Genomic DNA, 24,190 nt, shown 5'->3' on the forward strand with positions numbered 1-24,190 from the left:
ACTGGTGGGCTCCAAAGAGAGCCCTGGATTTCTCAAGGCTTGGAACAATTATGTAAATTTTCCAAGCATCTAACAGCCAGAGCACTCAAACATTGAGGCATAAATGTCATACAAGTGAGGCTGATTTAAAAATTGTTTGCCCTCCGCCAAGCAAATTTACAAGCAATTCTGCAGTTTGTTTTTCCCATTCCAAGGCAATTACTTCTGGCTGTTTACAGTCATGCATGTGGTGGTTGGAGCAGTGGGAACGTGTTGCAGCTTCCAAACAACATGTGGATGGGAAGCCACATCACTGCCTGTCTCATTTCAGTGTGAGATTTCAGGGTACCCCCTTCCCAAAGAGCCGTGACTACACGGGGCCCGCTGCCTAGAGGGGACACCATGGGCTCTCTTCCTCTTAACTGACGGGGACAGAGGCAGACACACAAGGCCGTGGGCCTGTAACTCCTGTGACAACCCAAAGGCAGGATCTTTGGCACATGGATCACAAGATGAGGCTGTGGGGCAGAGACAGGCTTTGAGAACCAGTTCCCCAAAGTCCTCAGACGGATTAGATGAAGTCACCCAGCACAGAGGCTGTAGTCTACGGAGTGTAGACCAAGGGTGTAGTCTACGGAGGGCTGCTGTAAATCCAAGATTTCTGTAATCCTGCACCTGCTTTATTCTAATAATGTACACCAACCCGACATTCTATTCCCTAATACATGTGTATCACTGTAAATAAAAATAACATTTCCAGTACAATTTACAATCTCAGAGGACATGCCTCCCTTTCAGCCAAGCAGCCCCGAAGGGGAGAAGTCAGCCAGGATGGAAAGGCCACGGCCGTGGGACTTGCCAACTGTTCAGCCGCTCAGTCGTGTCTGACTTTTGGCAACCCTGTGAACTGCAGCACGCCAGGCCTCCCTGGCCTTCACTATGTCCCAGAGTTTGCTCAAACTCACGTCCATTGAGTCAACGATGCCAGACCTGGCTTCAAATTCTGTCTCCACTCTTTACTGGGCAGAAGCCGCGCTGAGTCAGCAGATGCTCGTCCACTCGTTCCTTCACATGATGGACACACACCAACCCCTGTGACAGGCCGAGCCCCGGGTGAGCGTCGAGGCCACCGTGGTAGGCAAGGCAGACACAGCCCCTGCCTTCTTGCTCATATCCAACACGAAAGCGGAGGTGCGAGCCTGTAATTGACCTTAGAAACACAAGCCCGAGGGACTTCTCTGATGGTCCAGTGGCTAAGAGTCCTCACTTCCAACACAGGCGGCCAAGGTTCGATCCCTAGCCAGGGAACTAGAGCCTGCAAGCTACAGTGAAAGATCTTGGATGATGTAACTAAAAAGACCCCGCATGCAACAACAAAGACCCCATGTGCCACAAGATGCAGACAAATAAATAAATATTACAAAAAAAAAAAAAGTTCTCATCACAAAGGGGAAAAAAAAAATCTTAAAAAAGAAAAGGAAGAAACAGCCCTTACTCCCCTCTCAGATCCCGCAGGGGGTCACGCGGCAAACACGAGGCCCAGCTGCCCTGGTGGATTCGAGGACTGGATGAGCTAACAAATGAGACGGGTGGGGAGACAGGGCTCAGGCCTCGTCATTTTCTTCACTGCCAAAAAACGGAGACTACGGAGGTCATCTCTGCAGAGCTTTTCCTAGAAACACCGACCTCTGCACAGAGGACAGTGAGTGACCGCACACAACGTCTTCAACTGTGGTTTTGGGAAAACTGCAGAAACCCCCTCAAAGAGAAGATTCCTCTTCCAGCTCTCTGAAGGGCAGAGAGCTTCTACGTAACAGGTGATGTCACATGTTCTAAGTGGTTTGCTTTCTGATGAACCAACGGGCAGCCCCAGACCAGCGAATTTAAAAGACGACACGGCTAACATGTCCGCGAGATTATTTTTTGCAAGCCTAATACTTCAAGCTATAAACTTATATACATGGTGATCATATTTTCTAAACCGAAAATCAAGACACCATATAAGTATCAAATGGAATATCATTATAAAAATGAAGAAGCTCTTAAACCACTATTAAGGAACGATATGCAAGATATTATTAATATCAAAGCAGAACATGCTCACATTTATGTAAAAAGGGCGTTGATACATAATATACACACACACAATGGCTGCTTGCACACACATCACATTTCTCTGCCTGAAGAATTAATCATATTGGTTAGATCTAGGGAACCAGGAGACAAGGGTGGAAGGAAGTCTTTCCAGTGTATACTTTCTACACTTTTTGATTCTGAGCCATGTACACCTATCCAAAAAATTAAAATTTAAATAAAAGTATAATCAAATCAAGCCATCTAGCCAAGCAATGGAAAAAGAAGAGCTGAAACTGCATAGGACAGTGAGGCAGCAGACCCAGGTTCAAAACCCATCTCACGGAGCAGCTACACAACATCAAGCACGTTACTGATCTTTCCTGGGCTTCAGTTTCCTTTCCTGCAAGATAAGGATCATTCCCATGGGACAAGACTGCCTTGAGAATTAAAACAAGAAGATGATGAGTGTACAAACACCCAGGACAGGTGCCTGACCAAGAGGAAGCAGTTAACTTGTTTTTGATTTCCTAACACCCATATTTGTCCTGACGTACATGACAATCATACACAAGTAGGAAATATTTTAAGTGACAGGCTTTTCTTTAAAATTTTGATTGCGTCACCACTTCTTTCCCAAAAGGGGGAGATCCTCATTGTCTTTCTCTCCCACAATAAAGGGGGGAAAAAATTGGGTCTTGAGGGACAAGGGAGCTTTTTAATTCTTGGGAAAGCTCAGACGTACAATACAATCTGTCTTCAAGACAAGTCCATTTAAGTCCACCCACTAAAAGTTAAGGAGGGTTCGTTTTCCTCCTTCAAAAGTTTCCACTGGTGCAAACTTCAGAAGAGGGAAAAAAAAAGGAGTCTCAAGCCAAGGGCTAATCTCCTGGAGAAAGTCAAAAAAGGGGCACTGAAACATTGTTTGTCTCCTGCCTTTTCAAGAGAGCCAAGTTCTTTTTTCAACTCTCAGAACCACGGTTTGTTTTCAGGCAGAGGCCTCTGGGTCAAGACTTGAGATAGGAATAGACTTTTTTCTGACAGTTATAAGCAAGCACGCAAGGAATACAGAAGAGTCGTATCACAGAAAAAAATGACAACCCTAACTTTGGGCTGCCAATGGAAGCCTCAACAAGACAATGATGATCACTGTCAAGGGCTGACTGTGTGCTGAGGCTTTTCATCTATCAACTCATTTTAATCCACACAAATAACCCCAGGACAGAGGGATTATCACTAAACTCTGGAAGCAAGCCCAGACAGCTGAAGGGACTTGCCTACACAAGCTAGTGAGTAACAACAGGATTCAATTCCAAAGACATGCGCCACCATTTCACTCTTTTGTTTCAATTATAAGTAATGAGAAAACGGCAATTGAGATATGGTAAGTCAGAATTCCATTTTAAGAAGAGAGAAAGACTCCCTTAAAATTAATCTTGTATCGCTTTGCTTAGTTTTAAGGTCATTCTATTATCTTTACGCTCCCTGTAATCAATTCAAATGAAAGGAAAGCAGCGCTATCTACTCACGCCAACTCTGAGAACAGATATTAATCGAATCACTGCTTCGAATGACTCTGAGGAAAGAGGCAGGGGCAGCAGCGCCAGGCGGGGCACTCACGGTTCTGCAGACGCGCTCGGTGGGGCCATCGAACTCCTGCTGCATTCTTTCCTCGAGGAAATAGATTCGGAGCTTCAGGTTAAAGTTCTCTTTCTTCAGTTCAGTGATTTGCTAGAAAAGAAGCACAGGTGGGTTATCGAGAGTAAGGTCTGAGGGAGAAGACCTGCAGGAACGCCCGTAGCTTCCCAGGCTACAAAGGGACAAGAGCTCACCTCTGCTCCAACTGCACAAACCCAGGATCGGGAGCCACACTCAGGACCGTCTGGGCACTGAGATGGGTAACGACTGAGTGGAGAGACAGAATTCACGACTCCACACTGAAAGCAAGTGAGTAAAGAAAGAAAAGGAAAGGAAGAAGGGAAGCTCTTCTTTACAAAAGAAATCAAGTTAATAAACGTAGAGAGTCGCAGGAAGAGAAACCCACCATCATACAACTGCCACAGTCGACTAACACACACGTACCTGGTAATAAACGACTCGGGCAGAGATCAACACGCAAACGCATTAGGTGAAAGACCACTGGAGGCACGGTATTCCCACCGTCTCAAGCCATCAGACGGCTCAGCATTTACAAAAGGAAAAAGCATCGTCGCAATTTAGAAGCCTAGCAGACATCACCCCAATCAACAGAATATATTACTACTGCCCCTCGCGGAAGAACTGACATGCTGTGCCTCCTGAACTAAATCGCTAGAGGTAAGCAATTTCATTTAAAAATGCCAAAATGCCTATAATCTTCTCTTTTTCTTTTTGTCTTTTGGCAACTTAACAGCCTGTGAGATCTTAGTTCCCCAACCAGGGAAACCTGGACCCTGGCGGTGAAAGCACCAAGTCCCAACCACTGGACCGCCAAGGCATTCCCCACATACCCACACCCTTTAACCTGCAACTAATCGAGCGCTGTCAGACTTCCCTGGTGGCGTTAGTGGATAAAAATCCACCTGCCAATGCAGGGAACATGGGTTCAATCCCTGGGCCGGGAAGACTCCAGCCGCCACGGAGCAACTCAGCCCGCACCTACGGAGCCTGAGCGGGCGGCAGCTGAAGCCCGCACGCCCAGGGCCGGTGCTCCGCGGCGGGGGGAGCCGCGGCAGCGAGGAGCCCGGAGCCCGCGCACCTCCACAAAGAGCAGCCCTGCCCGCCGCCAACCAGAGAAAGAAGCCTGCACGCGGCAAGGGAGACCCAGGGCGGCCAGAAATAACCGCAAACGAATACAACTGTTCTTACAACGTTTAATCGAGAGTCGTCAATCAAACAAATCCAAATTGAAGGGAGCTCTACAAACAATAGGCTCGGACTCTTCAGAAATCTTCATGACAAGCTCAAGACAAAAATGGCTGGGGGACTCCTCTAAATGAATGCAAGTAATAGAGGCCTGACTACAAAGTACAATAAAATCATACAGTGACTCTTGGAATCTTTTTACGCTATATGGAGACATCTGGGGGACTCCGAATAACAACTTTCCACCAAGCAATATTATTATGAGTGTGTAAGAAAATGTCCTAAGCAAGAGATTCACGCTGAAGTTCTCAAGAGCACTGTCATAATATCTGCAACTAGCACCCTAGTGAGGGGGGAGGGAGGGGAAGAGAGATAAAGTAGATGTAACAAATTTAAAAGAAATGAAATCAAACTATATTCCCTGACCATAACGGACATAAACTTAGAAATCAGTAACAGAAGGAAAACTGGGAAATTCCCAAGGACTCAGAAATGAAATAGCACGTCTCTAAACAATCTATAGATACAAGAGGAAATCAAGACATTTTGAATAAATGAAAATCAAAATAAATCAAAATTTGTTGGATGCAGTTAGAGTAATACTTAGAGGGAAATTTATACTATTAAATGCTTTAGAAAAGAAAAAATATTTACACACTTTACATATGATAGCTCAGTTGATAAAGAATCCACCTGCACTGCAGGAGACCCTGGTTCGATAACTGGGTCGGGAAGATCCGCTGGAGAAGGGATAGGCTACCCACTCCAGTATTCCTGGGCTTCCCTGGTGGCGCAGCTGGTAAAGAATCCGCCTGCAACACGGGAGACCTGGGCTCGATCCCTGGGTTGGGAAGATCTCCTGGAGAATTCCATAGACTGTATAGTCCAAGGGGTCGCAAAGAGTCGGACACGACTGAGCAACTTTGGCTCACAAGGACCTACTGTGCAGAACAGGGAAGTCTACTCGGCGCCCTGTAGAGACTTACAAGGGGAAGAATCTGAGCGATTCTACAGATTCTACAGAATCACTGCGTGTACTCTACATGTGCATGGATGTGATTCACTTTGCCGTACAGCGGAAACCAACACAACACTGTAAATCAAGTATACTCCAATAAAAATAATTGTTTTTAAAAAAGCGTATTTCAAATCAATAATCTAAGCTTCTATTTTAAGAAACCATGAAAAGAGCAAAATAAACCCAAAGCAAAAAGAATGAAGAATATAATAAACATAAGAGCAGAAATCAGTGAAAAGGAAAAGAGAAAAACAACAAAGAAGAACCACTTTTAAAAGATGGCTCTTTCAAGTGATTAATGAAACTACTATACCTCTAGCCAAACTGGTAAAATAATAAATAAAAAGAGAGAGAGAGAGAAGACATAACTTACCCATATCAAGAATGAAAGAGGAATTATTACAGATCCCATAGTTATTAAAAAGATATATGAGAATAATGGATACAAATCTATACATGTAAACTGGAGAGCTTAGATGAAATTACACAATTCCTTCAAAGCTTCAAATTATCAAAATTTACCAAAGAAGAAATTAAGAGAAACTGAACACTCCTATAGCTATTTAAAAACTTACATTTGTAATTAAAATCTTCCAAGAAAGAAAATTCCAGGATGATTTCAGTAGCAATTTCTACCAAATATTTAAATCTCTACCAATTTTACACAATCTCTTCCAGAAAACAGAAAATGAGGGAACTTTCCCATTTCATTTTAGTAGGGCAGCATGACCCTCATAAAACCAGATAAAACATTATTAGGAAACTACAGACTAAATCCTCTAACTGACAGACTCAAAATCCTCAACTAACTTTTAAAAAGTTCAGTTCAGTTCAGTTGTTCAGTCATGTCTGACTCTTTGCGACCCCATGAATTGCAGAACGCCAGGCTTCCCTGTCCATCACCAATTCCCGGAGCTTGCTCAAACTCACGTCCATTGAGTCAGTGATGCCATCCAGCCATCTCATCCTCTGTCGTCCCCTTCTCCTCCTGCCCTCAATCTTTCCCAGCATCAGAATCATTTCAAACGAGTCAGTTCTTTGCATCAGGTGGCCAAAGTATTTGATTTTCAGCTTCAGCATCAGTCCTTCCAATGAACACCCAGGACTGATCTCCTTTAGGATGGACTGGTTGGATCTCCTTGCAGTCCAAGGGACTCTCAAGAGTCTTCTCCAGCACCACAGTTCAGAAGCATCAGTTCTTCAGCGCTCAGCTTTATCGTCCAGCTCTCACGCCCATGCGTGACCCCTGGAGAAACCGCGCCTTGGACTGGACGGACCTTTGTCAGTAAAGTGATGTCCCTACTTTTTAACATGCCGTCTAGATCTGCCATAGGCTCTTCTCCCAAGGAGCAAGCGTCTTTTAATTTCATGGCTGCAGTCCCCAACTGCAGTGATTTTGGAGCCCAAAAAAGTAAAGTCTGTCACTGTTTCCATTGTTTCCTCATCTATTTGCCATGAAGTGACAGGACCAGATGCCATGATCTTTGTTTTCTGAATGCTGAGTTATAAGCATCTCTGGAGGCAGGTCAGGTGGTCTGGTATTCCCATCTCTTGAAGAATTTTCCACAGTTTGTTATGATCCACACAGTCAAAGGTTTTAGTGTAGTCAATGAAGCAGAAGTAGATATTTTTCTGGAATTCTCTTGCTTTTTCTATGATCCAATGGATGTTGGCAATCTGATCTCTGGTTCCTCTGCCTTTTCTAAATCCAGCTTGAACATCTGGAAGTTCACATACTGTTGAAGCCTAGCTTGGAGAATTTTGAGCATTATTTTGTGAGTATGTGAGATGAGTGCAATTGTGCAGTAGTTTGAACATTCTTTGATATTGCCTTTCTTTGGAAAATTGGAAACATATTAACATATCATGAGTGGGATTTATCCCAGGAATCTAAGGCTACTTCAATATTCCAAAGTCAATCCATGTAATCCACCAAACTAAGAGACCAAAGAAGAAAAAATACATATGATAATAAAATGTGCATAAAAAGCATTAGACACTCAATAACCATTCAAGATAAAAATTCAGCAAACTAGGAATTCAAGGAAACATCCTTTATCTGCTAAAGGACATATGTAAAAATAAATCACACATCTACAAAAAACATATTTACTAAAGATGAAGAACAAAATGCTATTCCCCTAACATCAAGAATAAAGAAAGGATATTGGCTCTTATGATTCCTATTCAAAATATATTTGAAGTTCTAGACAGTGTGATAAAACAAGGGAAAAATATAAAAGGCATCCAGATTGGAAAGGAAGAAGTAAAACCACACTCACGTGCAGACAACATGACCATATATACAAAGAATTCCAAGGAATCTACCAAAAAAAACTCCCAGAATTCATTAAGTGAGTTTAGCAAAGTCAGCATGCAGGTATCAATCATATTTCAATATACTAGCAACAAATAATTGAAAGCTGAAAAATTTTTTAAATACCATTTACAATATCTCCAAAAAGGAAGATTTGTAAGTACAAATCTAGTAAGACATTATGTATGTCTGATGAAATCAAGAACCTAAATAAGGGAGGAGACTTACCAAATTCATGAATTGGAAACCCTTCTTTTAAATCAATAAACTGAGCTTCATCAAAATTTTAAAGTTTGCTTTGGAAAAACAGTGCTGAGAGAATGAAAAGGCAAGCTACACACTGAGAGAAAACATTTGCAAATCACAAATCCAACAGAGGAACGGTATCTAGAATACATAAGTATCTCTCAAAATGTCATTGCTAGGAAGCAACTCAATTTAAAAAAACAAAAACAGGCAAAAGTTTTGAAAAAACACTTCACAGGAGAAGATACATAGATGACGAATAAGCACAAGAAAAGATTTTTAAGCATCTTTACTGCTGCTGCTGCTGCTAAGTGACTTCAGTCGTGTCTAACTCTGTGCGACCCCACAGATGGCAGCCCACCAGGCTCCCCCGTCCCTGGGATTCTCTGGGCAAGAACACTGGAGTGGGTTGCCATTCCTTCTCCAATGCATGAAAGTGAAAAGTGAAAGTGAAGTCACCCAGTCGTGTCCAACTCTTAGCGACCCCATGGACTGCAGCCTACCAGGCTCCTCCGTCCATGGGAGTTTCCAGGCAAGACTACTGGAGTGGGGTGCCACTGCCTTCTCCATAAGCATCTTTAACCATTAGGAAAAAGTGAACTAAAACTACAATGAGATACCACTACACATCTATTAGAATGGCCAAAAAAAATTTTTTTTAATTGATAATACCAAATGCTGATGAAGACGTGGAACAAATGGAAGTCTCGTACTCTGCTGATGGGGGTGCAAAATGGTACAATCACTCTGAATAATAGTTTGGCAGTTTCTTACCCAAAAAAACCACATTTACCATATGACTCAGCGACTCCAGTCCTAGGTATTTACCGTAGAGAAGTGATAACCCATGCACACACACACACACACACACACACACACACAAAACTTATACAGGAATGTCTGCTGCAGCTTTATGAATAATCACCAAAACATGGAGAGAACTCAAATGCTCTTCAAAGGGTGAATGAATAAGTGCACATCCACATGGTGGGAAATACTCAATTACCGTGGTAGATGACGACGTGAATGAATTTCAAAGATATTACGGTGAGAGGAAGAAGTTACCCTCAAAAGATTACAAGCTGTATGAGGCCACGTATATGATCTCTGGAAAAAATCAAAATTACAGGGACTGGGAATAGAGGGATGGCTGCCAGAGGCCTGGGTGAAGAGTCTGACCACAAACAAGGAACACTAGGGAATTTTTGGCATTTTGGAACATTCTGATTGTGACTGACAGTCACATGAGCCTACAACTATATACACATATACCAAAAAAAAAAAAAAATCAAATATATTTCTTGATTATGGCAAAAGTTACAAGGGAGTATACATATGTCAAAACTCACCTAACACTTAAAATTGCAGGGTGTTATTTTATGCAAAAGGAGAAGGGGGTGGCAAAGGATGAGATGGTTAGATATCATTACCAATTCAATGGACACAAATCTGAGCAAACTCCAGGGGAGCCTGGCGTGCTGCAGTCCCTGGGGTTTCAAAGCGTAGGACAGAACTTAGAGACTGAACAACGACAACAAAAATAAAATAGAGTAAAATATTAATAGCTGTACCTGAATGTTATGTATCACCATAAATATACATTCATTGGGGCTTTTCTTCAACATTTTAAAAAATAATTGGTAATAGCACATAATACTCCTTTTAATAAATTTTTGAATACTTTTACAACTGATAAAAGAAAATGATAAGCATACTCTACATTAAGTACATTTCAAATTTTCCACCCCTGGCCCCTTGTTAACACTTAAAGTTTCAATTTTGTGGCTAAGAAGAACAGAGCAACAAGCAATTGATAGGTTCATTAAAGCCTCCCTTTTAAATGTTTTAAGGAAACAGCACATAAAACATTCATTCAAACAAAAAGTCTACCCTGCCAGATGCTTCCTATAAAGAGAAACCTATTCCATTACTCGGCTACCAATAAATTATTTATGGAGGTTGCTAAGAATGCCCACATTGTGCATGCTGCTAAAATTCTTAGCAACACTTGAAAGAATATTTGTTCTATTTATAGGTGAAGAACTTTTTTTTTTAATGAGAAAAGGTAAATAAGCCTTCAGAAGGTCACTGCAAACGCCAGCCAAGCCCCAATGAATAAAATGAAATACAGGCACCAACTTTTCTGCAACAATGGCAGTCTCGTTCTCTGCTTAATGCCAGTCCTTCATCAAGCTTTCTCTGACAACCCCACCAAGCTGGACTGGGGTCCTTCTAAATGTTTCCATACACCCTTTAATTTCTCTGTCACATACACCCTTTAATTTCTCTGTCACAGCAACCTATCACACTGCAGTCTACCAGCTGGGTGATTTGCCTTTCTACCCAATCCGTCTCTAAGAGATGGGGAACCATATCTTCTTTTGCATTTTAGTCTACAACATAGATAGTCGTTAATACACAATAACAATGGAGTGGTCAGAAGGCTGGACGTATTTACGAATTTCTTAAAGGCCATGTGATGCAAGGAGAGACCCACAGGCTTCAGAGTCAGACAGACATTGCTTTTTCCTATCACTTTTTTAAGATTTTTTAAAATGTGGACCATTTTTAAAGTCTTTTATTGATTTTGTTCTGTTTTTAAGTTTTGGCTCCAAGGCATGGGGGATCTTAAGTCCCTGAACAGGGATCAAACCTGCAACCCCTGCATTGAAAAGCGAAGTTTTTACCACTGGACTACCAAGAAAGTTCCTCCATCACCCTTAGAATAAGACTTCCTGGGCTTCCCCGGTGGCTCAATGGTAAAGAATCCACCTGCAATACAGGAGACGCAGATTTGATCCCTGGGTCAGAAAGACCTTCTGGAGAAGAAAACGGCAACCCACTCCAGTATTATTACCTGGAAAATTCCATGGACAGAGAAGCCTGGCAGGCTACAGTCCACGGGGTTGCAAAATTAAAATTAAAAAAGCTTGGTGCCGTGGCCGCAGATTTGTGTGATCTGGCTCTACGCTCGACCGTCAACCGCCCTACCCCTTGTTGGCAATGCTCCACCGTCCCCGGTCCTCACATAGGCCGGGCCTCGTCTGCGTGCACGGCTCTTCCTGCAGCCCTTGCCGGGAAGGTTCAATCTCAGGCCTTCCATCTCAGGGTAAATGTCACAGCCTCCACAAGGCCCCTCCTAAAAACTGGCTCCAAAGAGGCCATCTCCACTACCTCCACTAAGTCACTCTCACACGCAGAACTCTTATTTTCTTAAGAGAAGTTGTCACAACCTGCCTTCATCTTCGATCCTTATACATGTACTATTTGCTATCACGCCTGCTATATGAATATCATCACTTGTGGAGGGCAGGGACCTTTGCAATCTATCTGCTCACGCTGTTCCCACTGAGATTTAGCAGAGTATCTGGGACACAGGGGACACTCCATCAACATGTGTTGAATGAACGAATACAGCCGGTCCAGGCTGCCTTACTAGCCGTATGACTTTAGTCAAGCTCATGATTCTGTGTGCCTCAGTTCCTTTATCTATAAAAATGGGATTATAATAATGCCTCTTTCAGAGAGCTATTATGAGGATTTAAAAGAAATTAATTGGGATGTTTAGTATTGTGCCTGGCATAGCATAAGAAGTTAAAACATTAATATTCTTTTCATTTGTACTTTTCATCTGCACTTGAAGCAGGTTTAAGAAATGGAAAAAAAAAAAAAACAAAAGAGTGGGAACACTGAAAATTGCTTACCATACAATAGGAATAAATACCTGAAAATCCACCAAATATGACTCAGAAACTCAGTGCTCAAAAGTGGGTGAACACGAGGGCGCTACTTGCCACGTTCTAGCCCTGGCAACCCGAGTGAGACCATGGAGTTGGAGCCTCTGAAAGAGGAACCATCCCAACTCGGTCCCAGCTCCGCAGCAGGACACCCTCTGAAGGAGCTTCTACTTGGCCACTGGGACTTCCTCCCACTCCCTGTCAAAGGCCTTCCGAGCCTAGGGCACCATCAGAAAGGGAAGTAAAACAAAAGCCAACAGCATAAAGAAGAAGCAGGGCAACTCAACCACCCGACTCTCAGCCAGGAGCCAAGCTTCTGGTGACGTGGCTGTCAGTTTCAGCGGCTTGAGAGGGCCTGGGACCCCACAGCGCAAGCTCACCCCCCAGAGCACCTCTGGACTGCAGGCAGCAAGGACCAAGAGCAGGGGCCCTGGGTCAGTGGAGCCGGAAGTGGACTCAACTCCCAGCGCCGTCACCTGTGAGCCACGCAACCTTGGGGAAACAACTGCACGTCTTTGAGTCACTGTTCGCTCATCAATGAAAAGAGGATCAAAGTCAGTTACCTCACGGAGGTGTTGTGACAACTACATGAGCTACAGTACCTGGCAGAGCCTGGCACTGAGCAAGCAGAAGACACAGGATCACTTTCAGAATGAATCCCCTTCTCACTCAAGCCCTCAACATGCAGATCTTCGCGCTACCATTGATCTTTTTATCCTCTTTGAAAGTCCAAAAACTGTTAGACCATTCACCCAGACATCACAAAAGCCATGAAATCCTGCTGCCCAGAGTTCATTTCTGGTAAATAACACGGCATGTAAGGCAATTCTGCAGCAGGAGCTAAACGGGGTGAGTAAAATGAAGAAGACACTCTAGAATTCGTTTCTGATTCCAGTACTCTCCCAGTGTCCTCAAAACATCCAGAAAGCTGTTGCTAGGCAAACACCTGTTTATCCACAAACAACACTGGAGTAATAACAGAATCTTAAATGTGAACCCAAACAACACTTGGAATGCAACTATCTTATGAAATCTACTGTCTATATATTCTTTTCAGCCTTTGCTCATGAATACACATTTTTTTTGTAAAATTGTAACATAAGTGAATTTGTATAATCCATTGCTTCCCCTAACATGTCTTAAATATTTTCATGTTGCTACCGAATTCCATAATTATCACTTAAATGACTGCACTGAATTCCACTGAATTGATTCACAGTCAATTGCTTAACCATTTCCCTGCTGAGCACGCACGGATGCAATGTGCTCCAGAAGAATGCCTGCAGGCTTTCCGAGCAGAAAGACCAGCCGTGCATTTGGCCTTCTTTCTGTTTCTGGATCACACTAAACTCCTGAGCGAATCACTGAATCTCTCCAACCTCAGCTTCCTCACCTGAGAAACACCTTCAACACAAGTTTGTTGCAATAAGCCAAAGAGATGACAAATGTAAAATATAACTCCCTTGTTCCCGATTTTTCACAATCATACACAATGTGACAACACCTTCATGCTTGCAGCTTTTCCCTTCTGCTGGGTTCTTTCCTCAGGATGAATTTCCCCAAGATGGATTATCGGACTCAAGAGTCATATTATTTTTATGACCATCAAAATCTCTTTCCAAATGGCCTTCAAAAAGATTGTAAAAATTTACACTGCCCAGCCCGCCATCTGGCCAGGTCTGCAGAGGGCGTGGCCAGGACACTCGGAGGTCTGAGAACTCAGAGCGGTGGATCCAGCGTGCAGGAGACCAGCCTACTACACAGATGAGCCTCTGCCCTCAGCACTGACCAGACTGGATTCCCGAGACCTCTGGCCCTGACAGGCCCCGTATCCTGCGGAGCCAGGACCACAGAGCGGCGGAGACAGGCACTGCGCCAGCTCCAGGGTGCCGGCCACCACTCCCGCCAACCTGCGCCCCGCATAATTCTTGCTCTCCTGCCTGCCCTAAAGGCGCCCCGTTCTCCTTCTCAGCCTGCTCTCCTAAGACTCTGGGGGGAGTCTTAGGAGACTCTGGTGCCCCTCCCTCCCTCTACACGGCTCCGGCCCCGGATGCACAGAACGCAGCGGCCATGCCCACCGGCTCAGGACCGGCCCCGGCAGCGTCCTGGCCTGTGTTCCTTAGTCCTCACCACGAGCCCCGGCGTTAAATACTACTTCTCCCATTGCACGGGTAAGGCAACCAAAATCTACAGCTTACAAGCTAACACACCTGTTTTTATCAGTAAGAATGCATCGACTACCACCTTGTTCAGCTGGGTGTTGAGCAGGAGGGACACAGAAGAGGACACACAGGTAAGCAGTCACACCAATAAAACACGTAACTGCGAACAGTCATCAGACTCCGGGCGGAAAGCACGGCGTGCCGAGTGCCGGGTCCCAGGCGAACGCGGGAAGGGAGCCACGGGCGGCCTCTCTGTAAAGTCACGCAAAGACTAAGCCGTGGAGGTCGGGATCCCGACGCTCAGGAGGAAGAGAAAGGGCAGTCCCAGCAGGGGGAGGAGCACGCTGAAGGCCCGGCCACGCGGCTGAGGAGGCCACAGAGGCTCCCAGAAGCTGGAGAGCAGTGTGACGGGAGACGGCAACAGCCGGTGACGCAGGCAGGGTCACACGCGCCGTGGCAAGGAGTTAGGCATTTTGTTCCAAGGTCAAAGAAACATCATAGCCGGGTCAGCGGAAACTGACAACTGCCGAGGAGAACCCGGGGGAGCTGGCTGCAGCAGAATCCCCAGGACAGAGCGGACAGCCGGCCCCGACTCCCCGCCGTGCGCCAGGCACCAAGCGAAGGGCTTTCCACACCGGAACTCATGGGACCCTCACACCAGTTCTGCATGAGAGACCGTATCAGCCCCGCTTTACAGAGAAGGTTCTAGAAGCAACTAAACAAACAGGGTCACAGGTCTGCTAGTGTGACAGGGCCAGACCTAACACCCAATTCTGGTCATTTCCAGGTACGTGTCATATCCACGTGTCCCGCTACTTCAGAAGCTTCAAGGCCATACAAAGCAGGCGGGGGCTGAGGGGCAGGGGAACCATCTCCGGGAGTCAGACACCCGGCACACAGAGGCTACAGGGCAAACTGGAAGATGCAAACTCCGAGCCACGGCACGGATGAGGCATTAAAGTTGACCAACTGCCTCGCTGAGACCAAGACTTTTCAACAAAACGGAATAAGTGCCCCGATACAGAACCTCAGTGCAGCTGGGTTGGAGGCAAGAGCAGCAGAACCTGTCCTAAGGGGAAAAAAACACAGAACTGTACAAAGACACGGGACCAGGACACTCATCACCGCTTTGTTTACCACAGTGAGGAATTAGGAACAGTCTGAATGTCACACAGGAAGAGGTTACGTAAATTATGGTTCAACCCATCCCTTTTAGTACACGTCTTTATGAACTTAAGACGGTCATCACATAATACTATCCACCTGAATCAACAGAGACAGAAAGCTACACGTGTCACAGTAAAAGCCAGGAGTAAACTCTTCTGTCTGTGGATAAAGAACAGCTACCCAGACTGGACACGCCGAACCAGATTCTGGGTCTCCCCAATCACTCACAGCATTCTGAGAGAGACAAAGGGAGAGACAGATTGTAGGCTCTGGAACCGGTCACACCAGAGAAGCAGAGTCCCTTACAGAACACCGCTCGGTCGGGCCTCCTCGGTCCGGAGCGCTCCCCGTGACGTTATCCTCCAAGAAGGACCAACAAGACAGGCTCCCACTGAAGACCACACTGACCTGCCAGCCTCCTACCATGAGGCCTGCCGTGCAGATGATGACACCTCGGCTGGGGAAGGGAATAGACAACAGATCCCCAGTTGACAGACTCACAAGAAGGTGTGCGGTTTTCACATGTCAGAAGGGGACTCACGCAGAATCCCGAGTGCAGCAGAAAGACAGAGGCCTGGATTCAAAGACCAAGTGAGTCCCTGCCCCTCTCTGGGCCCGAGGCCCCCGTGTCAGATGCAGGGCCTGCGCTGCAGTTCTGACTTTCTTCTCCACGCCTCCAGACCCCACCCCTCACTGCAGCCTCCTTACTGATTACAGTACCACCGGCCTCAGAGCACCCAGACTGGCTGATCTGGGAAGTGATTTCAGTCACTTCCCTCCCCAGATTAAAACTTACCATTGAGGCCCCTTCATCTTCAGGACAAAACTCAAACAAAGCAGTGTAACATACAAGAGCCTGCAGACTCCGACCCCCGCCTGCTGCAATAGCCCCTCTTCCCTCAAACGCCCCCCAAGCCTCCTTCCAGCCAAAGGGCACTTGGATCCCCGCCTCGTCACGCCCTGTCACGCTCTCTCCGTGTCTGTGACACGTGTGTGCCCCTGTGCCTAGGGTCACCTCCCAGTCTTCCCACCTGGGCTAACCCCTACTCGTCCTGATGAGCCAACTCAAGAACACCTGCTCCAGGGAGGCTGCCCAGAGTTCCCTGGGCCAGGATCAGGCCCCTGCTCTATGGCCCACAGCGCCCTGGACTTAACCTCTGTCACTGCATGATTTTCCTATCCATCTCCCTAAACAGACTGAGTCTCCTGGTGGGCACTTAATCTACTGCAAATTCCCTAGCCCCTGGCACAGCCTGGCACAGGACATGGATTTGAAAATATCCACTGATGAATGGCTAAACTCTAAGCAAAACCAAAAGGGCTGTATTTTGCTAGACCCTCGTTAACGGACTCTGATGTTCAGATATTCATAAGCCAAGACTAGAATAAAAGAAATCATGAGTTTCCCCTTTAAGTCCAAAGTATTGTAGCCCTCTCTTTAATATGCATGCAAACTTTAAAATCAGCATTAGATGCCAAGAGCATTTCCTATAAGCACCCCAACGCAGAGATCCTGCATTTAGTAGCTCGCCAGATGAAATTTTTCAGTGACTTATAGACCTGAAAGGGAAACACTGAGAACCATGTTGTCATTTCAATTTCAACTGCAGAATTTGTTCTTGAAAGTGCTACAATAAAAAATATTAATGTCATAAAAAAAAAACCCTAACAGCAGTCAAAGGCCCACAGTCGTAAAGACAAAACATAAACCCTAAAACGTACCGGCACAGAAGGCTCTCCCTTGCCTTTCAGAAAATCAGTATTTGGGTCATCAAGAACACAGTTGAGAAAGGGAAATGTGAATCCCGTGACAGAGTAGGAAAAAAATGACAATAAATATAACCATAACCATAAGGAGAAATACATATCACACAGGATGAACTCTGTGCTAGGCATGTGTGCTTCACATACATTCCCTCATGAATCTGCACGACAGCCATGTGAAGAAGAAACTAATAACACGCCCATTTTAAAGACAAAGAAAGCACAGACAGGTTAAGCGACTGGCCCAAGGTCACCCAGCAGACGGCGATGAGCAGGCAGCCTGGCTTCAGAGGCCGTGGCCCTTGGCACAAACTGCGCCTGAGAACGGCCCTGCCACTGCGCATCTCTCGGCCTCCGCTTCTCCTCTCTCCTATAATAAGGGGCTTCCCTGGTGTCTCAGGCAGTAAAGCATCTGGCCGCAATGCGGGAGACCTGGGTTCGGTCCCTGAGTCAGGAAGATCCTCTGGAAAAGGAAATGGCAACCCACCCCAGTACTCTTGCCTGGAAAATTCCATGGATGGAGGAGCCTGGTGGGCTACAGTCCATAAAAGGGAGCTGGATTCAATTCTCAGATCTCTCCCGGTTCAAAAGGCAATGGCAACGTATAAAGCTAAAATTCTAAGATTGTTAAATTTTTCCATCTAGAAACAAAAATCAAAACTGTGCCTTTCAAAAATTAAATAACTCTGTATCTCGCAGAGCTGCTTCGATATTAAAGTAATATATATGAAGAGCTTAACACTTACAGTTCCCAGCTCAGAGCAAGAGCTCAATAAACAGTAGCTATTATCACTCTTATGATAAAACACGAACAACCATTTAATAGTGGAGCACATTTTAATTATACACGATGTGGAATAATCAAATCTCATTTGTTTGAGGCCCCAGACCCCACAGCATATATCAGGTTGTACAGCTGAAATTATAACAACTCAACGCTCCAGAATTACTTGTTTCCATTAGAGATCTGACAAGTCATTTCTTCAATTGGTCACTGGTGGTTTGCAGATAACTATTAGCAGTAATGAGTGTTCTAAATTAAATCCAGAGACAGTCCCGTTCTGTTCAGGAAAGACAACTGGGGAGAGAGAAACATGATTGTGGAACGTCCTTCCCTCTGTGTCCTGCATCTGCTCCCTGATAAATATCTCCCGTGTCTTGCATAGTATGGATTTCATTTGGTTACAAATGAAGAAGGGTCTAATTCTTCCCATGATAAATGAGCACGCTGAGCAGGTAACTTGTTAAGGAGAATTGGAATTGGGAAAATAACCTTATTTTCCTGTTACTTGACAACAGACCCCATCCACTAACAAATGAAACGCACGATGCTGGCAGACAGAAAGCATTGCAGTCAAATCCATCACCAAGCAATCCATTCTTAGACAATTACCACGCCAACCTGGGAACACATCGCTCACGCTTCATTCAACAAAGACGCAGCCTGTAAGGTGCAGAGAGGCCGCCCCACGTGGTAGAGAGAATAAACAGCTTCAGAGTCACCAAAAGCCTGAACTCAGATTCCAGCACTGTCACTCATACACCATGTGGCCGTGGGTGAGTCTCTCCCGGTCTCGAGACTCCTCACCTGTAAAATGGGGCGACTACAGAATGCCTGTCACAGCGCGGATTCAGTGGGGACCACAGACAACGTGCCTTCCATCGCAGGGAAGCTCCCGACACATGTTGTGGCTGTGCTCCGTTTAGTTGCTCAGTCGCGTCCAACTCTGCGATCCCACGAACTGTAGCCCACCAGGCCCTCTGTCCACGGGGATTCTCCAGGTAAGAACACTGGAGTGGGTTGCCATGCCCTCCTCCAGGGGATCTTCCCGACCCAGGGATCAAACCCAGGTCTCCCGCACTGCAGGCAGATTCTTTACCACCTGAGCCACCAGCAAAGCCCAAGAATACCGGAGTAGGTAGCCTATCCCTTCTCCAGGGGATCTTCCCGACCCAGGAATCAATCGAACGGGGGTCTCCGGCATTGCAGGCAGACTCTTTACCAGCTGAGCCACAGGGAAGCCCTTGACACACCTCAGCACCTCCCAACTGTGCTCCATGGTGACACCTTCACCCTCAGGACACCAGAGATACACCAAACTCCCGGAGGCTGGAGACTGCCGCCGCTGTCAGAACCCATAACTGTCCTGTGTGCAGAGGGCCAGCCGTGCAGGAATGTCACAGTGCCCCAGAGAGTGCCCACGAGCCCCGGCCCTCCTCCAAACTCTGCCTCAACCTGCTTGGACACGTCTCGAGAACCCAGGCTCCCTGTGGGTCTGCCGGACAGCGCCGCAGACCTGCGCCGTGAGGGAGGCTAATTCAGGGTCTCTACTTACGTTTTCAAAGTCCTTCATGTTCCGCGCTCTGGTGGGAGACACCTTCTCTTCCGACACGTTTGGCAGCACTATAGAAAAGCAAAACAGACACAGGAAAACGTCACAATATGCAAACCGCCCCACACCCCTACTAGGGAAAAAAAAGTATAGTTTCCACATTATATTCTGTCTTGTGATTTGAGTCTACAGAAAGCTTTAAGTCATTATATTTCAAATATTTAAAAATTACTTGAACTGGCCCCAGTGTAACCATGTAAATATCCGAAGAATGTAAAAAGGTGTGAGCTGTTCAGTCATGTCTGACTCTGCAACCCCATGGACTGTAGCCCGCCAGGCTCCTCTGTCCACAGGGTTTTCCAGGCAAGAATACTGGAGTGGGTTGCCATTCCCATCTCCAGGGGATCTTCCCGACCCAGGAATCGAACCCGGGTCTCCCACACTGCAGGCATATTCTCTACTGTCTAGCCACCAGGGAATCCCCCGTAAGTGTCAGAAGATGGCCCCAAAGAAAGCATGCAGCAAGCAGAGCAGAACTGCCACGATACCCACTCCTCCTACCGGCCCTTTATCTGTTCTGTTGGGTGGGATGTCATCTTCCTACGTCAGCACTTGAAACAAAGCCTGTCTGACTTGACAGCAGGGGTTGGCACATTTTTTCTTAAAATGCAGACAATAAACATCTCAGGCTCTGTCGGCCAGACGCCAGAAAGCCTCCAATTTGTGACAACCGCTCAACACAGAACAGCCACGGACGCTTCAAAGGCCCAGAAGCCACGTTCCGACAGAAGTTCATTTTCAAAAGCAGGCTGCGGGTCGGAAACTGCCGATCCCTGCTTCAGAGTGATTCCAGACTAAGGCAAAACCCAAATCCTTCCACAGCTTCTCAAATTCCACAAACATTTATTAGACCACTCCTCCGCGCCAAGCACCAGGTGAGGTGCTGGGGAAGCCGCGGAGAAAGAGGAGCAACGGTCAAAGCCGGGCATCCGGCGGGCAGGACGGAGGTGTGTGAGCAACGGCTCCGCGGGCACAAGTGCTGGGCACTCCTCAGGGGCTGAGAAGACGTGTGCCGAGTGAATGAAGGAATTCATTCTTCCCCCAAGTGGGCGCCGGGGGCCTACTCTGCTCGGGGCCATTCTAGAGACAGAACAAATAGAAAGAGCCGACAGTCTAGAAAGAAGAGACAGACAATAAACGATAGGCGATTACAGAGTATGTACAAAGGTGATAAATGCTGTGGAGAGCAATACAGTGGGTAAGGACAGGAAATGCCAATAGCAAGGGCGGGGTGAGGACTGTAGTTTCAAATAAGGTGGTTAAGGATTTCCCTGGCAGTCCAGTGGTTGAGATCCACGCTCCCAATGCAAGGGACAAGATGCAGGGGGCACAGGTTCGGTTCCCGGTCAGGGAACTAAGATTCTGCATGCTGCACACCATGGCAAAGAGAAGAAAACGAACCAACAAATAAGGTGGTTAAATTGAGGAAGGGCTGACCTCTGGGCAGACTCGGAGAAGCCACAGAGAGGGGCCTGGGGTGGCAAGTGCCGAGGGCGTCTGAGGACCAGCCAAGAGGCCAACGGACGGGAGAGCAATGAAGGGGGCACAGCAGAAGGAGGGGAGCAGGGTGCTGGGCGACAGGCTGAGGAGGGCCTCTCAGGACACGAGGATTCTGGGCTCACGGGGAGCGTGGGGGACTTCGGTTCCCACAGGCTCCCTCTGGCTGCTGAGAACAGATCTTTGTGAAAGGCGCGGAGAGAGAAACAAGGACAGCAGGCAGGAGAAAGCGGGGGGGTCCAGGCCAGAGGTCACGGTGCCCAGGCCAAGGAAGGCGGGTGAGCAGCAGTCCGATTCGTTAAGCAGGCCACTCGTTAAGTGGCCAACATGAAGAAATGCAATGAAAGGCAGCGAAAACGCAAGGTTCAGAGAGGAGAGCGCATGGAAGGCAGCCTGGGGAGAGCCGGGGAAGCATGGGCCAGAGCTGAGTCTGCAGGGGGCGGCAGGCAGAGGGGGGCGAAGGCCAGAGGAGGGCGAGGGCACGGCGCTTGGGGCTCAGCAGAGAAGAGGCCCGGGAGCCGGCAGGGCGCCAGGTGGAGGGCACACAGCCGCCTGCCCGCTGCTCAGCGGCCGGGCTCTGTCACCCGCGGCCGCAGCCCCGCCCAGGGCCCCCCCACTCTCCAGGCCTCCAGGCCAGCTCATCTGCTGGGGACAGTCCGGCCGCCCCACTCCTTCCTGAGAGTAAACCTCCTTCTCAGCCCCTCTCCCAGCTCCTCACTCCCCCGCTGGCTACACTGGCCTGTTGTGACCATTCTTTAACTGTCTACCTTCCAGGCATGATCGGAGCCACGCTCCAGGCTGAACCCCCTGCGGAGCCCAGAGCCTGGCAGGGAGCAGATGCCCACTACGGGCTGAATTAAGGAGCAGGCCAATCAAGTTTTCTGGTCCCAACGGCCTGGGGGCAGAAGGCAGAGAAACCAGAACTGCTGGACTGTAGCCTTAAAGTTGCCAGGTTCTAAAGGAAAACCTGAGGGTGGTCCCCAAATTAACATCTTCTCACCGTGTGACACTTAGGTCGTCTGCTCTAAAAACTCCTTCTTTTTGCACGTAATCTCATCCCTTTGGAGACGGGGGAAAAAAAACACCAGTCAAAATGTCTCTAAGATATTTCAACAAGGTGAATTATTAGCACTTCCACAGATATTGATGAGAGCATCCACTCTCTTTCAGAAACAGAAATGATGAGGAAGGCTTAGCAAAACCCAAACTGCAGAACAGAGTTTCCTCCTAATCCAGCTTCAGCCCAGCAGACTGCTTATTTGCTCAGCGCCGTCTCCTGTGGTCTACCCAACTATGTGTCTCCGAAGGGCAGGCCCATGTAGGAATGCCGGGCCCCAGCCAGCACACGGAATCCAGCAGCCTGCCAGGAAACCCTTGGCACGCTCAGGTTTGGACAGCCGCCCTCCAGGGCCTCCAGCCGCTCGGGAGCAGGAACCAACGGAGCCTCTGAACCTGACCGAGTCACCGACGCAACATCCAACCTCCCCTGGTCGTTCGGTTCAGCAAACACTGGCTGAAGCCCCTATGCAAGCGTGGTGGTGAGAAATGAAACTCATGAAGTATCCAAAGGACATCCGTCCCTCTAGCCTAGTGCTTACGAAAGGAGGTGAGGAGTGGGTCAATATATACATTAAATACTGCACCCTTCCTTGGAGCCAAGCCATGCCCGGGAGCGCTGGGCCTTGGAGCCATCGAAGCTCAAGCCCAGGCTCCCGGCTCAAGGCTCCCGGCCCTCACGGCCCAGCACCCACGGCCCCTGTTCTTACTCTGTGTACTTACCACCGTTTCCCAAACCAGCAACAGGGCTGATGCTGTCCGCGTCATCCGGCACACTCAGAGCAAGGCCACTAGGAGAGAACATGCGCGACAAAGAGGAATCACTGTCTGAGCAGCAGAGGCGGCCGGACCCCCGGCCTGCACCCGACAGTCAGCGGAGCTACCCCGAGGGCAGGCCGTGCGGAAGGGAAGACCCAGGCTCGGGGCTGACCTGTGGCTCTCACGCTCACCAGCTGAGTGAGCGTGTTCGGTCATGGATTCATTCACACAGCGAGTGTTCTGTGGGCCACCGAAGGGCTGGGCGCAGAGGCACCCGGCCAAATGTAAGCTACTGATGCTCCTGAGTCACACTGCTCATTAACTGATTACACGGGGACACCACCCCTCAACCTGTAAAGATTAAATAAGTTAGTGCATATGAACACCCAGTACACAGGAAGTGATCTGCAGGAGGCATCGACTGGTGTTTTTGTCAGTGCTACTATTACCATTGTCAACATGCCTATCACAACTAAAAATCAAGCTTAAAAGTATCAGGTACTCATTTGGATGCTTCAAGAATATCAGACAAAAATGCAAAATTCACTGATTCCAGAAGATTTACTGGCTAAATTATACAAGCAGGTTCAGTGACGATGTGGAGACACTGACAGAAAACGAAAACCATGATAGGAGGTGTGGTTCAGCAAAACGCAGGTCCCTGAATTCTGTTCTGCCACATACCTCTCCCGGCCCCGCTTCCTCATCTGTAAAGGAACAGCAGCTACTTCGTGGAGTAACTGGTGATTAAACAAGACACCTAGTGTCTGGCAAGTGCCCTGCATACCGTGAGTATTCCATAAATGGGAGCAAAGTACCCTTGTCGCCATGAAACTTACAATGCTCTGTAACTTGTAAATGATCTACCTTCAGGAGAAGTGGCCAATCCCCTGAAGGTCTATGCATTTTACAAAGGAAGGCTCTAAGGCCCAGATAATTTCGGTGGCCTCGCCAGTCTCATGGCAGTTAGTCAGAGAACCAAGTCCAGAATCCAAATCTTCTATGTCTAAAACCCAACAATGCCTGCCTGTCCCAAGCTGTAAGCTAGGAGCTGATGGAAGTTCAGCTTGACTTCTTGGCAATTTGCTCTTTCCAGGCCTCTAAATACAGATCCATCCTGTTCCTAGGACAATTTTGTCTGATCATCAAACTCTGGAGTTGGAATGAAACTTCAACAT

General features: G+C 47.2%; 1 protein-coding gene across 8 annotated transcripts in view; it reads right to left on the reverse strand.

Annotated features, from left to right (window-relative positions):
• Window positions 1-24,190, reverse strand: part of CDK5RAP2 (CDK5 regulatory subunit associated protein 2) — a 179,271-nt gene that overhangs the window by 146,434 nt on the left and 8,647 nt on the right. For 7 of the 8 annotated variants that reach the window (XM_043453940.1, XM_043453941.1, XM_043453943.1 and 4 more), the window contains exons 2-4: window positions 22,977-23,044; window positions 19,644-19,711; window positions 3,673-3,783 (exon numbers count right to left, since the gene is read on the reverse strand). In XM_043453940.1, coding sequence (XP_043309875.1) covers window positions 3,673-3,783; window positions 19,644-19,711; window positions 22,977-23,044 — 247 coding nt within the window. Of the gene's footprint in view, window positions 1-3,672; window positions 3,784-19,643; window positions 19,712-22,976; window positions 23,045-23,184; window positions 23,364-24,190 lie in introns of all 8 variants that reach the window. The other variant, XM_043453937.1, reaches the window with a different exon arrangement.

Source organism: Cervus canadensis, chromosome 30 (assembly GCF_019320065.1).
Source record: "Cervus canadensis isolate Bull #8, Minnesota chromosome 30, ASM1932006v1, whole genome shotgun sequence".
Lineage (NCBI taxonomy): Eukaryota > Metazoa > Chordata > Mammalia > Artiodactyla > Cervidae > Cervus > Cervus canadensis.